General features: G+C 45.4%; 1 protein-coding gene across 1 annotated transcript in view; it reads right to left on the bottom strand.

Annotated features, from left to right (window-relative positions):
• Nucleotides 1-16313, bottom strand: part of LOC144679923 (parathyroid hormone/parathyroid hormone-related peptide receptor-like) — a 151365-nt gene that overhangs the window by 30862 nt on the left and 104190 nt on the right. Inside the window, exons 5-7 of the mRNA XM_078540892.1 lie at nucleotides 15889-15983; nucleotides 13270-13459; nucleotides 6663-6816 (exon numbers count right to left, since the gene is read on the bottom strand). Of these exons, the coding sequence (XP_078397018.1) occupies nucleotides 6663-6816; nucleotides 13270-13459; nucleotides 15889-15983 (439 nt within the window). The remainder of the gene's footprint in view (nucleotides 1-6662; nucleotides 6817-13269; nucleotides 13460-15888; nucleotides 15984-16313) is intronic.

Raw genomic sequence — 16313 nt, 5'->3', positions numbered from 1 at the left:
AAGATTTTATGTTCTGGGAAAAGTAGCTTCTAAAGACAAGTTGAAACAATGGAATTTACAGATCAAAAAAGGGAGAAATATATTTAAAGAACGATTGAAGGCTGTGTGAGGTGTGGCCTTGTGAGATTTTGGAAGGTGCACCATGTGAAACAGACTGGTGGGAAAAGCCTTTAGCCACGCTGCAGAAGTTTCTTGTACCGATGACCACAGCTGTGTTAAAAGCCTTTGGAAGTCCATTGTCCAGTGGGTGCTTAAGGTAATACTGCTGGATGACTTTATAAACTTGGGATCTATTTGGACTGTTGCCTTAAAGGGGGTGTGTAGTTAAGTGTTTGGTTAAGGAGAAATTTTTAGAACTGTTCTCATGGTGTAACTGTAATCTTGTGTGTGTTCAAGTGTTCTCTTCTATTGGTAATAAATGTTTTAATTTAATCTTTAAAATCTCTAAAAGTGGTAATGGGCTCATTACTTCTGAGTTCATTGCACTAGCCTTCCTGTAATAAATACAAATTGTAAAATCGTAGTGACAGCGTGGCCAATTTCCTTTGTGGATTTGGTCAACCTGACAAATACCACCTGCCATACATAACACCAGGGCTTTGGTCATTGCCCACACCAAATGGGCTCACCCACTTGTGCCATACTACCAGGATTCAATGATGGCAATTCTGCCAATGTCTCCTGGGATATGTCCAGCCGGAGTGAACAACCCTATACCAGAGTGATACCAAGGGTGAGAGACTTCAGTTATATGAGAGACTAGACAAACTAAAATTGTTCTCCTTAGAGCAGAGAATGTTCAAGAGATATTCAAGATTACAAAATTATAATGGGTGACAGAAAACACTGGTTTCAGATAATGGACAAGAGTAGCAGAGTGGAGATGAAGAGTATTTTTGCAGCAAGTTCTTTTAAGGTGATGATTTTTTGCACTGCCTGGAAGGATGGTGGAAGGGGATTCAATAGTAACTTTCAAAGGGAATGGGAATAAATACCTCAAAGATAAAAATTTGAATGGCTTTGAGGAAAGATCAGGGGCATGGGATTAATTGGACTGATTGGATTCTGATCCCCATGCCCCCGGCTCACATTCTGATCTCCCCCGGCCCATACTCTGAACTCCCTCCAACCCACATTCCGATCTCCCACAACCCACACTCCTGATCTCCCCACTAACCCTGGCTCTGATCTCCCCCCCACGACCCTGACTCTGATTTTCCCCCAACCCACACTTTGATCTCTCCACTCGACCCACACTCTGATCTCCCCCTGACCCGAACTCTGATTTCCCCCTAGGCCCACCCTCTGATCTCCCCTGCGACCCACACTCTAATCTCCCCCTGACCCGAACTCTGATCTCCCCCCGACCCTGACTCTGATCTCCCCCCGACCCTGACTCTGATCTCCCCCTCAGTCCACCCTCTGATCTCCCCACCGACCCACACTCTGATCTCCCCACAACCCACACTCTGATCTCCCCCCCAACCCTGACTCTGATCTCCCCCGACCCACACTCTGATCTCCCCCCGACCCACACTCTGATCTCCCCCCGACCCACACTCTGATCTCCCCCCGACCCACACTCTGATCTCCCCCTGACCCACACTCTGATCTCCCCCTGACCCACACTCTGACCTCCCCCTGACCCACACACTGACCTCCCCCTGTCCCAGACTCTGATATCCCCCTGACCCACACTCTGACCTCCCCCTGACCCACACTTTGATCTCCCCCGACTCACATTCTGATCTCCCTCTCGGCCCACCCTCTGATCTCCCCCCCAACCCTGACTCTGATCTCCCCTCCCCCGACCCTGACTCTGATCTCCCCCTGACCCACCCTCTGATCTCCCACTCGGCCCACCCTCTGATCTCCCCCTGACCCACCCTCTGATCTCCCCCTCGGCCCACCCTCTGATCTCCCCGCCGACCCTGACTCTGATCTCCCCCTGACCAAAACTCAGATCTCCCCCGACCCACATTCTGATCTCCCCTTCTCAACCCACCCCCTGATCTCCCCCCGACCCACCCTCTGATCTACCCACAGACCAATACTCAGATCTTCCCCGATCCACACTCTGATCTCCCCCCTCGGCCCACCCTCTGATCTCCCCCCGACCCACCCTCTGATCTCCCAACCGACCAATACTCATATCTCCCCCAACCCACACTCTGATCTGCCCCCTTGGCTCAAGCTCTGATCCCCCCCTCACCCCACACTCTGATCTCCCCCCGACCCTGACTCTGATATCCCCCCTGACCCACACTTTGATCTCTCCATTCAACCCACACTCTGATCCCCCACCGACCCAAACTCAGATCTCCCTCAACCAATACTCAGAACTCCCCCAACACATACGCTGATCCCCCCTCTTGGCCCAAGCTCTGATCTCCCCCCGACCCACACTCTGATCTCCCCCCGACCCACACTCTGATCTCCCCCCGACCCACACTCTGATCTCCCCCCGACCCACACTCTGATCTCCCCCCGACCCACACTCTGATCTCCCCCCGACCCACACTCTGATCTCCCCCCGACCCACACTCTGATCTCCTCCCTCAGCCCACACTCTGATCTCCCCACTCAGCCCACACTCTGATCTCCCCCCCCTGGCCCAAGCTCTGATCTCCCCTCGACCCACACCGTGATCTCCCATCGACCCACACTCTGCTATCCCCATGACCCACATTCTGATCTCCCCTCGAACCCCATGCTAATCTTGCCCTGACCCTGACTCTGATCTCTCTGTTGACTGAAGTCTCTCCCTTTTTACGCTCCTTGGCTCTAGCCTTCCATTGCAGGGCTTCCTGCCCAACCACCTCCCAGCATTTCAACTGGCTGGCTAACCACCTTGGAAATGGATAAAAATATTCAAATGAGATCCTGTCATTAAATTCATCATGACCTTCACATTAGCCACATTTACAGACTTACTTTCCACTATGATTTCCCCTCCCCCCAGCGTCCCCATTTATATTGGGGCTATTACATTCAATTCTGGACACTACAGATTAGGAAGGATGTCAAGGCTGTAGCAAGGGTGCAGAACAGATTTACTAGAATAGTACCAGGGGTGGGGGACTTCAATTATGTAAAGAGACTGGAGAAACTGGGGTTGTTCTCCTTAGAGCAGAGAAGGGTTAAGAGAAGCTTTGACAGACATGTTCAAAATCATGAAAGGTTTTGATACAATAATTAAGGAGGAATTGTTCCAGTGGCAGAAGGGTCAGTAACTACAGGTCACAGGTTTAAGATAATTAGCAAAAGAACCAGAGGGTAGTTGAGGAGAATTTCTTTGATGCAGCAAGTTGTTGTGTGCTGCCTGAAAGGGTGGTGGAAGCACATTCAATAATAACATTCAAAGGTGAATTGGATAAATACTGAAAGGTGAAAAATTTGCAGGCAGTGGGACTATTGGATAGCTCTTTCAAAGAGCTGGCACAAGTACAACGGTTCAAATGGCCTCCTTCTATGCTGTATGATTTGGTGGTAAACCATGCAATTACTACACTGTATGCAAAGCACTAAAATATATCTTTAAACACTGTGTTAATGAGAAAGCTTGGCTTCCAAACCAGTGCCTCAAGCCCATCATACACTTAAGGCTGAGAATGCTCCTGGGAGACAACATCTAATGGTGACTGTGAGCTCAACTGATTGCCTGGGTTGGCTTAGGAGGATTTTTTTATGAAATGGAGTCTGTCAATCATTCCCAAATCTAATATTGCAAAGAGAGGGTATGAAGATTCCCTGTCTCTCTGTTGGGGGTGGTGGGGGTTCGGGTGGGGTCCAGACGTGCTCTGAAAATCCTGCTTGTTGCAAATACTTTTATATTTTTACTTTTTATACTTTTAATTCTTTTATAATCCTGCTCCCCTTCCAATAATGAATCTAACCATAATCTCCACACAGGGAGAGCCAATCTCTCTGTCATTCAACTCTGAGAGTAACAGTGATGGACAATGGAGGATAACACAGGCTGGCTTATTGTGCTCAAGAGGGAAAATCCACCTGGAATCCTGTTCCCCCTCACAGCTTCTTATAAATGAGATGAACTGTCAATCGAGCCCCCTACTGTCTCCAGATGACAAGTAGCTGTTGACTTTCTATGGGAGGGGGTCCTCCAGCTCATGGAAGATCTGAAGAATTCTGGGGATGTGGCATAACAATATATGACAGAATCAGCAGAAGCCGTGTGGAAATTACTCAGTCTTCTGATGAATGGTAGGGAGCTTGTTTTGCTATTGAACTTCAACATGCTTTTCATACAACTGTTAATTCTCCTTTGACATGTAACTCCAGCAACCGCCCCCACCCCCACCCACCCTCTTATCTATATTCCTGTCCCAATATTTACTTAGGTCTCATAGTCCTACATTGTATCAAGTCCTTTGATGACAGTCTCTAATTTTAATTTTAGCCAACAGAGTGCATTATCTCCTTCAACCCTCAATTCCCCAAAATTAGCTGTCATTATTAGAAATGGTGAGAGAATTCTACATGATGGGGTCAATTTGAACCCCAACCACTTGTGACTTGACCTTTATCACATTGTTTCCAATTTTAACCTGCAGGTGAAAGATACACCCACCTAACACGAATGGGAGTGGGATGGTGGGGGAGGAGACAGTGGGGGTTGGCTCGTTAATCTATGCAAATTAATCTATGTTAGAAAGACCCTAAAGTGTTTTACTGAGGCCTGAGTGAGGAACTTGTCATAGTTTTCCAACCATGTTGAAGGTGGTCTCCAAATAGTTGGAGGCTCTCTCAGTAGGTGAAACATTCTCCTCCATTGAGCCAAAAAGAGAGGACTCCTTGCTCCTCCAGAGGCCTCCTCTGCCTCCTCTGCCCAAAACCTACAAGATTCTCCTAAAATCCCATACCCTACAACTTATCTATTTGTCAGTGAGCTCCCTCACACTCCAGGCAGCAACTGCTGCCTATCCCAATGATGGCCCAGTCCCAAAGGAGGGTCATATTGGTCTCGAAAAATTAACTTTGTTTCTCTCTCCACAGATGCTGCCAGGCCTGCTGAGATTTTCCAGCATTTTCTGTTTTCTGTTTTTATAGCAGTTACTTTTTGCCTGTCTCAGATGAGCTGCTGAATGACAAAATCAGATGAGACCCTCAAACTGGGGCCTGAGAGCAATTTTTGCATTAGTTTCTTACCATCTTCCACCCCTTTCACCATCACCCACCTCACCCACCCAAAAGCTGCTAGGGATTAAAATCAACTCCAATGATTTAATATGTTACTTACTCCATTCACAATACAGCAATTCATTAGTTGTGGCCGTAGAATGGAAACTGAGCTGTGTTGTTACATCCTATCGCTGCTCAATGAATGTATCTCATGAGACCCCAAGCAAGCAGCATAATGCAGAAATTTCAGCCCTACATAAAGACATTTTTACATACCCTTGCTTGGTGTTTCCCTGTTAATTTTTCTGACACAAACCCAATGTCTTACATATGGCAAAGAAGATATCCAAAATGTTTCTTTTATTCAGGTTAGTGCTTGATGAATGTTTGTATTTCCAAACCAAGCTATGAAGAAACCCACACAGTGAGAGTTTCTAGTTGCCTGATGTGAGGTACATCTCTCTCGCCATGGGTCACACCTCACTTACCCAAGCTCAGGGAGCTTAGTAGTTGGTTACATAGAGCAATGTGCACACTTCTCACAAATCCATTCCCATCTTACAGCCACTACTAATGACAACTGCACTGGGAATGGATTAGGTAATATATCAAATCATTGGGATAGTGCCTGGCTATGACCAGCCAAAACCATTTAGCTAACTATTACAGAGAGAGAGAGAGGTGGTGAGGGCAGTGGGAGGGTATATGTGTGTGTGTGTGTGTGTGTGTGTGTGTGGAGAGGGAGGGAGCAAGAGAGAGAAGGATAGAGGGAGAATGCATAGGCATATATAGATGGTGTTTTTTTATTCTTTCATGGGATGTGGACATCGCTGGCTTGGCCAGCATTTATTGCCCATCCCTAATTGCCCTTGAGAAGGTGGTGGTGAGCTGCCTTCTTGAACTGCTGCAGTCTATGTGGTGCAGGTACACCCATGGTGCTGTTAGGAAGGGAATTCCAGGACTTTGACCCAGCGACAGTGAATAAAGGAATGGCAACGTAGTTCCAAGTCAGGATGGTGTATGACTTGGAGGGGAATTTGCAGGTGGTGGTGTTCCCATGTATCCGCTGGCCTTGTCCTTGGTGTTAGAGGTTGCAGACTTGGAAAGTGTTGTCGAAAGAGTCTTGGTGAGTTACTGTACGGATCTTGTTGATGGTACACTCTGCTGCCACTGTGCTTCAGTGGTGGAGGGAGTGAATGTTTGAGGTGGTGGATGGGGTGCTAGTCAAGTGGCCTGCTTTGTCCTGGACGGTGTTAAGCTTCTTGAGTGTTGTTGGAGCTGTACTCAAAGATAGAGACAGAAATAATGATGCAGAAACAGATTGACATAGACAGAAGCAGAGGGAAAGGGACAGAAAGGGACCAACAAAATTAAACATAGAAATAGAAGGGCAAAGAGCGAGAAAGAGAAAACATACACGCTGCTTGAAAGGGATGATAGACAGAGAGTAAGAGATATGGAGAGAGACAGGGAGATAGTAAATAGAGGAAAAATCAGTTTGTTAAAAATCTTTATCTTACCCCAGCCTATTAAGGTGAAGCCCCAGAGATACTTTTTATCAGAGAAAAAGGTCATGAAGATGAGGCTGTGGAGATAGAGGCCTTCCACCAGAATCCAGTAATAATTAGTAGCCAGGAAGTAAAGGAAAATGGTGACAGCCACCTTGCAGCCAATCTGGAAAACATTGAGGAGAAATATATCAGCACATCGATAGACCAGAGTTACTACAGCTTTAAAACCTTGACAGGTAGTTACAACGATCTGATAGAGTCAAAACTTGGTGACAATTATGATGTCAACAACGTGAGGTCCTCTTTAGATCACACATCCTTTCCCCATGTAAACATTTCAAGACACTCCTACAAATGAGCAGCAGTACTTATAGGAATTTGTTCTCAATCCCAATTTTTTAACTTTGAATTTCACCCACATCTTGTCAAATTTTCATGAAGAAAACGATAAATAAAGAACTACTATTACTGAACTTCAAATGTGAGTTGAGTCGATGATGTGGCATCCTGATTCTTCTCAAGAAAACCAGGTGACATGATCGGGCAAATTCTGGAAGGGTTGATTGGGAAGTGGAGTTAATTTGCAGTGATCTGGTTGCAAATACTCTGGTGGTTGCTCAGATTTTTTTTATTCTTTCACGGAATGTGAACATCACTGGCATTTGTTGCCCATCCCTAATTATCCTTGAGAAGGTGGTGGTGAGCTGCCTTCTTGAACTGCTTCAGTCCATGTGATGGAGGCACACCTACAGTGCTGTTAAGGAGGGCAAAATCCTAAGGCTGGTGATATTAATTTAACTCTTTAACCTGGGTTCAAAATGAGCCCAGCCTCCTGTGATGCGAGTCTCCTCTACCTGTTGGTCCTGTGTGAAATGAGATTGGAATGTCTGACCATGATACCTGTATCCAGAGTCCTAAACTCCCACTAATTTTAACTGGAAAGTCCCACTCACGGAGATTCTTAGGATGTGAACATTGCTGCCAAGGCTCCCCAGAAATTATGGCACCATTGCAGCCCTCAATAGCAGTGAACTTATCAGCGTTCACCGCTAGTGAGCTCCACATTTGCCACTATTGGGATCATTAGATTCGGGCCAATATCTCATGTCTCTCTCAGATATTGTTTTTCATCCCTGTCATCACTCTGCAGAGCCTACACAATGTAGCTCTCTATGATTTTAATGTCCTTTTCTGTAACAGGATGCCCAATAATGCACATATTAATCTAACTGTGACCCAACCATTGCCTTTAATAAATAGTCAGCAGACACTCAGCATACAAAGTCCAGATCTGTAGCACAGATGACGATGGCATTATGGAAGTCTGAAGTCCTCTGAGTGAATGTGCAGCATCTTCCTGGCATGGCCCTTGCTGTACCCCATGCTGGGAAGGGCAATCGCACAAGTGCCCCTGCAAGCATCAGAAGTCTGCCAACTGGTGCTGTCATGATGTCAAACAGCCACACCAGCTGATCTGACACACTATTTACAAACTTGGGCCATCCAACATATTTAAAAGCCTAAGAAATAGGAGTGAGAATAGACCACACAGCCCATCGAGCCTGCCCTGCCATTCAATATGATCATGGAAGCTTGTCATTAACCAAAGAACATGGATTCAGCTTCATGAGGGATCCAGCACCACAGTCATTTAAAGGCCCAGGCACCAAACTTTCAGGTAAGGTAATATAGGTGAACTTCTGATATTATTTATCTGTAAAGACTGTGGAGTGTTTTTGAAGGTGTTGTGGTGAGTTCCCACATTTGGCAAGGTGTGTTGCTGCAAGGTGTTCCAAATGGGGAGGTACATAGGATAATTTCCCCCCCTTTCTCACATCTTGGCTGATGTATTTTTGAGAAGGAGTGTTTTAACCCCTTGAGTGCTGTGACTTTAAAGAACAGACTCAATGGTGCAGACTCAATGGGCCGAAAGGCCCCTTCTGCACTGTGTGATTTTGTGATTCTGAAACAGGCTCTCTTGTAAGTTTAAATCAAAAGAAAGGATAAATGTTTATTTCTCCCAACACCAAAATGTAGTGCAACAAACACGCACTCCTCACACATACTAGATATATATACACAAGAAAAGATGATTTCTAAAGATGGAACATGCAATTAAATTACTTAAAGGGTAAAATAAACACGTCACTTCTTTAAACAGTCCTTAAGATGGCGGTTGAAACGTTGTAAGCCTGAAGGGTTCTCACTTGTTTTTCTGAAGACAATGGTAATTGGCAGTTTCTGGCTTTTTCAGCTGAAATTGTGGTCGAGCTCCTATTGCCTATAAAATTAATTAGCCCCTCTTCTGTGCCTGAGGCACCTTTTTGAGGCAGGGTCCAATCTTTTGGTATGTGAGAAATGATGTCCCTCTGGTCTTCATATCCCAGCCTGATTCATTGGGCTGCCTTTGTGGATTAATAAGATATTGGCTATCGTCAGTCAGTTTAAGTCGTGTGACAACAGTATCAATGTATTCCATTGACCACACAATGGGCTGATGGCAGATTTAACTGACAGACATGGTGACTTTCCAGAGACATGTTCAGACATGAAGTTAGTCCTTGCCTGTATAGAGATCACAAAATAAGTCACATGAACAGTCCATCTTGTCAAGGTACAGGGTCCATATTCCATGTTTTCCTTCTATAAAGTAAAGTAAAGAGCACATCTTCCAATAAGCTTTACAGGCATATGACTTGACTGTGACGAAGGTCACAGAAGATTTGGTGACATGATCACACAAAGTTTGCGATGGCTATGATGGCGTTGGTTGCAGTGTCTCTCGGGCTGGAAGACAACAGCGAGGTGGACAGAGGCCATGGAACATAGGGCACTCTTTGCCCTATGCCCTCTGCCAAGTTGGATCTGAACCCCTCCATGCTCCTTAGCAGTGATAAGAGGCTGAATGGCAGGTCAGGCAATGCAACCAGCATCTTGGTGTGCATCCTCATTTGTCTTCTATATGCAGAGGTCCAGCGATGTCCTCATCAGAGTCCACTGAAGCAGAACCCATTTCTCCTTCCAGTGAGCTGGTATATGAATTATCCTTTCCCCCAGCCTGGCTGCAGCCCACTCATGCCAAATGACTCACCATGTCCAGATCCCAACTCTAATGTAGCATCTAAGGTATGTGCAATGCCAGGATCTGAGTTGGTGAACACACCCCTATCACTCATCCAGCCGCAATCCCTGACACTCAGGACTCGTGTCTAACATTCAGATACTCCACCTCACCCCCACACACATTGTCAGTCTCACACCCAACTCCCTCAGCTTCCAAATGCCTCTAGCTATTCAGCTGTGGCAAGAACATCGCCCGAACACAGTGCAAAACAATTACTGACATCTTACCCTCTCTTACAGGACAAGGTCACCCTTAACTGGGAGTAGAACAGAACCAGTGTCAGATCTAGCGATGACCTGCTCAATCAGTGCTGTGCTGTCACTCTCTCTCTCTCTCTCTCCCCCTGGGTGTGCTGTGGCTTCGCTGTTGGCAGTTCCTGGGAGTCTGCAAAGGAGAAAGCTGGAAGGAGGGATTAAGGAGGAGTAGAGTGAAAAACAAAACGTCCATGATCACACCACCAGCAGCTTGCTCACCAGGCCAGGTAATATGATGAGGGTGAGCTGGGAGTTGGGAAAGAGCATAAGACAGGAACATATTGTAATCCTCAATGCTCTCAGTAACAGCGGATATCCTGGGCTCTGTCACAGTCGGACACATGGCTTTTTTATTCTTTCACAGGATGTGGCCATTGCTGGCTAGGCCAGCATTTATTGCCCATTCTAAATGCCCTTGAGAAGTTGGTGGTGAACTGCCTTCTTGAACCACTGCAGCCCATGTGGTGTAGGTACACCCACAGTGCTGTTAGGAAGCAAGTTCCAGGATTTTGACCCAGCAACAGTGAGGGAACGGCAATATAGTTCCAAGTCAGGATGCTGTGTGGCTTGGAGGGAAATTTCAGCTGGTGGCATTCCTATGCATCTGCTGCCCTTGTCTTTCTGGGTGGGTAGGTCGTGGGTTTGGAAGGTGCTGTCAAAGGAGCCTTGGTGAGTTTCTGTAGTGCATCTTGTAGTGGTACACACTGCTGCCACAATGCGTCAGTGGTGGAGCGAGTGAATGCTGAAGATGGTGGGTGTGTGCCATCAAACAGACTGCTTTTTCCTGATGATGTTGAGCTTCTTGAGTTTTGTTGGAGCTGCACTAACCCAGGCAAGTGGGGAGTATTCCATCACACCCCTGACTCGTGCCTTGTAGATGGTAGACATGCTTTGGGGCGTCAGGAGGTGAGTTAGTCACTGCAGAATTTCTAGTCTCTTACCTCCTCTTGTAGCCACAGTTAGTCTAGTTAAGGTTTTGGTCAATGGTAACTCCCAGGATGTTGATTGAGGGAGATTCAGTGATGGTAATGCCATTGAATGTCAAGGGAAGATGGTTAGCTTCCCTCTTGTTGGAGATGGTCATTGCCTGGCACTTGCGTGGTGTGAATGTTACTTGCCACTTGTCAGCCTAATCCAGAAAACCATCTCCTCCCTAGGGTTAGGAGATGCAGGCAGTTTTCTCCCTCACTGGTTCTGCCCTACTCCCAGTAAAGGGTGACCATGTCCTGCAAGAGCGGGCAGAATGTTAGTAATTGTATTGCACTGTGTTTGGGTGATGTTCCTGCCTCAGTTGAATAGCTGGAGGCATTTGGAAGCTGAGGGAGTTGGGTGTGAGACTGACATCATTGCAATGTTTGTGGGGGTGAGGTGGAGTATCTGAATGTTAGACATGAGTCCTGAGTGTCAGGAATTGTTGCTGGATGAGTGATAGACGAGTGCTTCAGTGGGCAGAGTGAAAGGTTGGTGGAGTGGTGAATAGGAGATGTCATGTGACATTCACTGACCTTGACTGTCATGTCATGTGAGGCCATTAAACCTCTTGTGACGCTGCTGCCAAGCCCTCAGGGCCATCTGCTCCATTCCCTTTGGAGAGTGGTCCTTGAGGGCCACCTAGTCCCCTGAATGGCCTCTCTCAGGCAACTCCAGCACTAAGGCCTCTGCATCTCATCATATGAGGCCTCTGTCTTCCCTAGTACTCCATTGTGCAGCTCCTACTTGCACCCAATGCCAGTACAGGCAGTTAACTGCAGTTCCTTTCTACAGAATGCAGTTCCCCTTTAAAATGGACAGGCTGCCATTAAGAGAACAATATATGCACTATGTGCTCTCTGCAAATGCTGCTTGTCCCCCTGCTAGCACTCAGGCAGCCAGTAGCATGGCCCTGTTCAGGCCAACACCATAATCTGGTAAATGAGGAGACAGCAGCAAGCTTGTGTACTACATACTGCCATGGCAATGGAAATGGGCAGGTTGCGAATCATAACTACCACACCCAAGAATGCCATGCAGCAAATTTTAGTCCACACTGTCTAAATTTACATGTAACTAATCAACCTTGAATAAGATGCTGGGTGGTAGTGATAGCTGTGGAACGGGATAGTAATGATGCCTCTAGAACTGGAGGGTAATGATGGGTCTGGAATTGGAGAGTAATAACGATTGTGGAACTATTGCCCCTCCAATTCTCCCATATCACAGAAACATAGAAACATAGGAAATAGGAGCAGGGGTAGGTCATTCAGCCCTTCGAGCCTGCTCCACCATTCATTATGATCATGGCTGATCATCCAACTCAACAGCCTGCTCCCGCTTTCTCCCCATATCCATTGATCCCTTTCGCCCCAAGAGTTATATCTAACTCCTTCTTGAAAACATACAATGTTTTGGTCTCAACTACTTTCTGTGGTATCGAATTCCACAGGCTCACCACTCTCTGGGTAAAGAAATTTCTCCTCATCTCAGTCCTAAACGATCTACCCCGTATCCTCAGACTGTGACCCCTGGTTCTGGACTCCCCCACCATTGGGAACACCCCTCCTGCATCTACCCTGTCTAGTCCTGTTAGAATTTTATAGGTTTCTATGAGATCCCCCCCTCATTATTCTGAGCTCCAGCGAATATAATCCTAACCGACTCAACCTCTCCTCATATGTCAGTCCCGCCATCCCAGGAATCAGTCTGGTAAACCTTTGCTGCATTCCCACTATAGCAAGAACATCCTTCCTCTGATAAGGAGACCAAAACTGCACACAATATTCCAGGCATGGTCTCACCAAGGCCCTGTATAATTGCAGCAAGACATCCCTGCTCCTGTACTCGAATCCTCTGGCTATGAAGGCCAACATACCATTTGCCTTCTTTACCGCCTGCTGCACCTGCTTACCTTCAGCGACAGGTGTACGAGGACACCCAGGTCTCGTTGCCTCTCTCTCAATTTATAGCCATTCAGATAATAATCCGCTTTCCTGTTTTTGCTACCAAAGTGGATAACCTCACATTTATCCACATTATATGCATCTGCCATGCATTTGCCCACTCACTCAGCTTGTCCAAATCACACTGAAGCATCTCTGCATCCTCTTCACAGCTCAACCTCCCACCCAGCTTTGTGTCATAAGGAAATTTGTGAGTGAGAATGTGTAAGAAATAATGCAGAATTGCAAAAAAAAATGAAGATTAGTAGCATCTGAGTGTTTGGAATTTAAGAAGTGCCTTACCAATAGAAGGTGTCACTTACATATTGAGACTTGTCTTGAGATGGAGGAGCATCGTTTATGGATTTCAGATTCTCCAAGTCAACACCTTCCAGATCTAAGAATGCTGTCTCTGAGTATAGCACTGCATCCTTCACAAAGATACTGATGGCTCGGAGCATGAAGGACACAAAGAGATGGATGTGGATGTAGTTCCTGGTACAGTGTAGGCGTCTGTGAGAGGATGGCAACATGTGAACAAGGGTTAATGTGGGTCAATCTACTTTAAGGAAGCCAAGTGTCTATAGTAACCCAATGCTAAAATCCCTTGTCATTCCCCCACATCCTGCAGAAGCCAATCAACACTGTCCAATCTCAATAAATAAGGTCCCTCATACACAAGAACTTCCATGAATAGTGCCCCCTGTAGCCAACTTGTTTTTATTTCCTTTTGTGTGTAAATAGCTGGCATTGATGTAGAAAATCTCATACCTAGTTGCTTCACCCATCAAGTGCCAGAAGTTCAAACCCCAATCCAGAGACTTGAGCACAAAATCTAGAAGGACACTCTAGTGAAGAACTGATTCTGTCTTTTGAATGAGACATTAGACCTATCTGCCCTCTCAAGTGAATATAAAAGATCCCATGATACTATTATGATGAAGAAACGGCAATTAAGTATCCTGACCAATACTTATCCCTCAAAAAATAGAGACAGTATAAAATAAAGGGTACAACTCTAAAGACATGGACAAGCAGGACAAGGTGTATGTGAGCAGGAGTCATTAAAGCTGGAAGGACAGGCTGAGAGAGCAGTTAATAAAGCATACAGTATCCTGGGCTTTATTAATAGGGGCATAGAGAACAAAAGCAAGGAGGTTATGTTGAACTTGTATAAGACACTAGTTAGACCTTAGCTGGAGTATTGCATAAAGTTCTGGATGCCGCATTTTAGGAAGGATGTGAAGGCATTGGAAAGAATGCTAAAGAGGTTTAAGGATGAGAAACTTCAGCTATGAAGATAGATTGTAGAAGTTGGGACTCTTTTCCTTGGAGGAAAGAAGGCTGAGGATTTGGTGGAAGTTTTCAAAATCATGAGGGGCCTTGACAGAGTGGATAAGGAGAAACTGTTTCCACTTGTGAAAGGATTGAGAATGAGAGGGCACAGATTTAAAATAATTGGCAGAAGAAGCAAAAGCGATATAAGAAAAAAATCTTTTCACACAGCGAGTGGTTTGGGTCTGGAATGTATTGCCTGAGAATATGTTGGAGGCAGGTTCAATCGAAGCATCCAAGAGGGAATTAGATGATAATGTGAAAAGAAACAATCTACAGGGTTACAGGGAGAAGGCAAGAGAATGGCACTCGGTGAAATGCTCACTCAGAGAGCCAGTGCAGGCACGATGGACAGAATGGACTCCTTCTGCACTGTAACAATTCTGTGATTCTGTGATTAAACATCACAGAGACAGATTATCTGGTCATTATCATTGTTCTTTGTGAGAATTTGCTTTGTGCAAATTGGCTGCCGTGTTTTCTACATTACAACAGAACTAATTAACTAACTGTGAAGTGCTTTGCAAAGTCCTGAGGTAATGAAAGGCATTGCTTATACACAAGTATTTCTTGGATTTTCCTCTTGTCACAAAGTTAGAACCTTATGAGCTCAGTATCCTATTCCAGGACATGAGCATCTAATCTAGGCTGATACTTCATGAAGTACTGAAGGAATGCTGGACTGGTAGTAATGACATCTCCACTAAACCTATCCCGTCATGTGAATGTAAAAGATTCCATGGCACTGTTTAAAGAGGAGCAAGGAACTGTGATGGCTAACAATACTTTCTCAACCAACACCACAAAACAACTAAAATCCAAACTAAACAGTCATTTACTGTTTCTGGGGCCTTAATTGTCACGTACAACATGACTGCCAAGTTTGCCTCTGGAACTAACTGGCTGCCATTAAAAAGTAACTCAATGGCTGTAAAGTGCTATGGAATGTGATCACAGTGTGATTTTCTTTTATCCAGATGCAAGTTCTTCCTTTCAAAATAAGGATAATGTCTTCACCTCCATCCCATTACGAGCAAGGGAATGTGATGGTCAGCTGCTCTACCAACCTTTCCCATACTCACGACTGCTGACCTATCATGATTATAAAGTTCCTTAATCCCTGTTGCCCCACGCACCACCAGACCCTACCACCCCCCTACACACCCCCGCCCTGACCCTCACCCCTATAGCCTTGTAAGCTCTTGGAGAGGCAAATAAAAAGGCCCAAGCTTTAAAGGGAAAAATCTCTGTAAATTCTTCTCCAAGCTCTCAGGTGATGAAAAGCAGGCCAGGAGACCACATTGATCATCTGTACATTGTCCGTTACTCCACCTATTTCATTTGTGATGTGATCTCTGCACCAACCAAGCTTTCTATTGAAGGCATGAAGTTATTAAGGTATTCAGTATCATTTGTCCTTCCACAAGGCTCCCTTTGAGTCATCTTTTCATTTGAGTAGGTTCATAATTTTAAAATCTTTCTATAAGAAAACTGCAGATGAAGCACATAATGATGATAAGCCCTCCCCTCTTCCCCTCAGCTACTTAGACCTCGAATGAGATCCAAATTCTTCTGTTAATTAAGATGAATTAGATGACACTTTTTACCTGAAGTATCCTAGTATAATCACAGCTACAGTCAACGAGCTTAATGAAATAGAATATCCCACTGTGTAGATGAGGTACAGACGATCAAAGGTGTCCTGCAAGAAAGTAATGAAATGTCATAGGTTGTGGTTAACAGTAGCCACAAGACACAAGCATGTAGAGAGTTGCCATCTACACCATACCACAGCACAGTAATTGATGTGTGACAGTTCATGCTACAAGTGTAATGTATGTGGGCAGGAAGTACTGAAGTACTTCAAATCCCTAGAATTTGCCCTGGCTATCATAGACATAGCATGAGAAATGGGGCAGTTTGTGTTTTTGCAACATATAGAATTAATGTACATATTACAACAATATATACTCCCTTTCAGCGTTGGTATGTATCCTGATTCTCTATCACTTTCTCTGTATCTCAATGTCTC

This window comes from Cetorhinus maximus, chromosome 4 (genome assembly GCF_964194155.1).
Source record: "Cetorhinus maximus chromosome 4, sCetMax3.hap1.1, whole genome shotgun sequence".
Taxonomy (NCBI): Eukaryota; Metazoa; Chordata; class Chondrichthyes; order Lamniformes; family Cetorhinidae; genus Cetorhinus; species Cetorhinus maximus.
The sequence above is the reverse complement of the archived record's forward strand: the minus strand, read 5'-3'. Positions and strand labels throughout refer to the sequence as shown.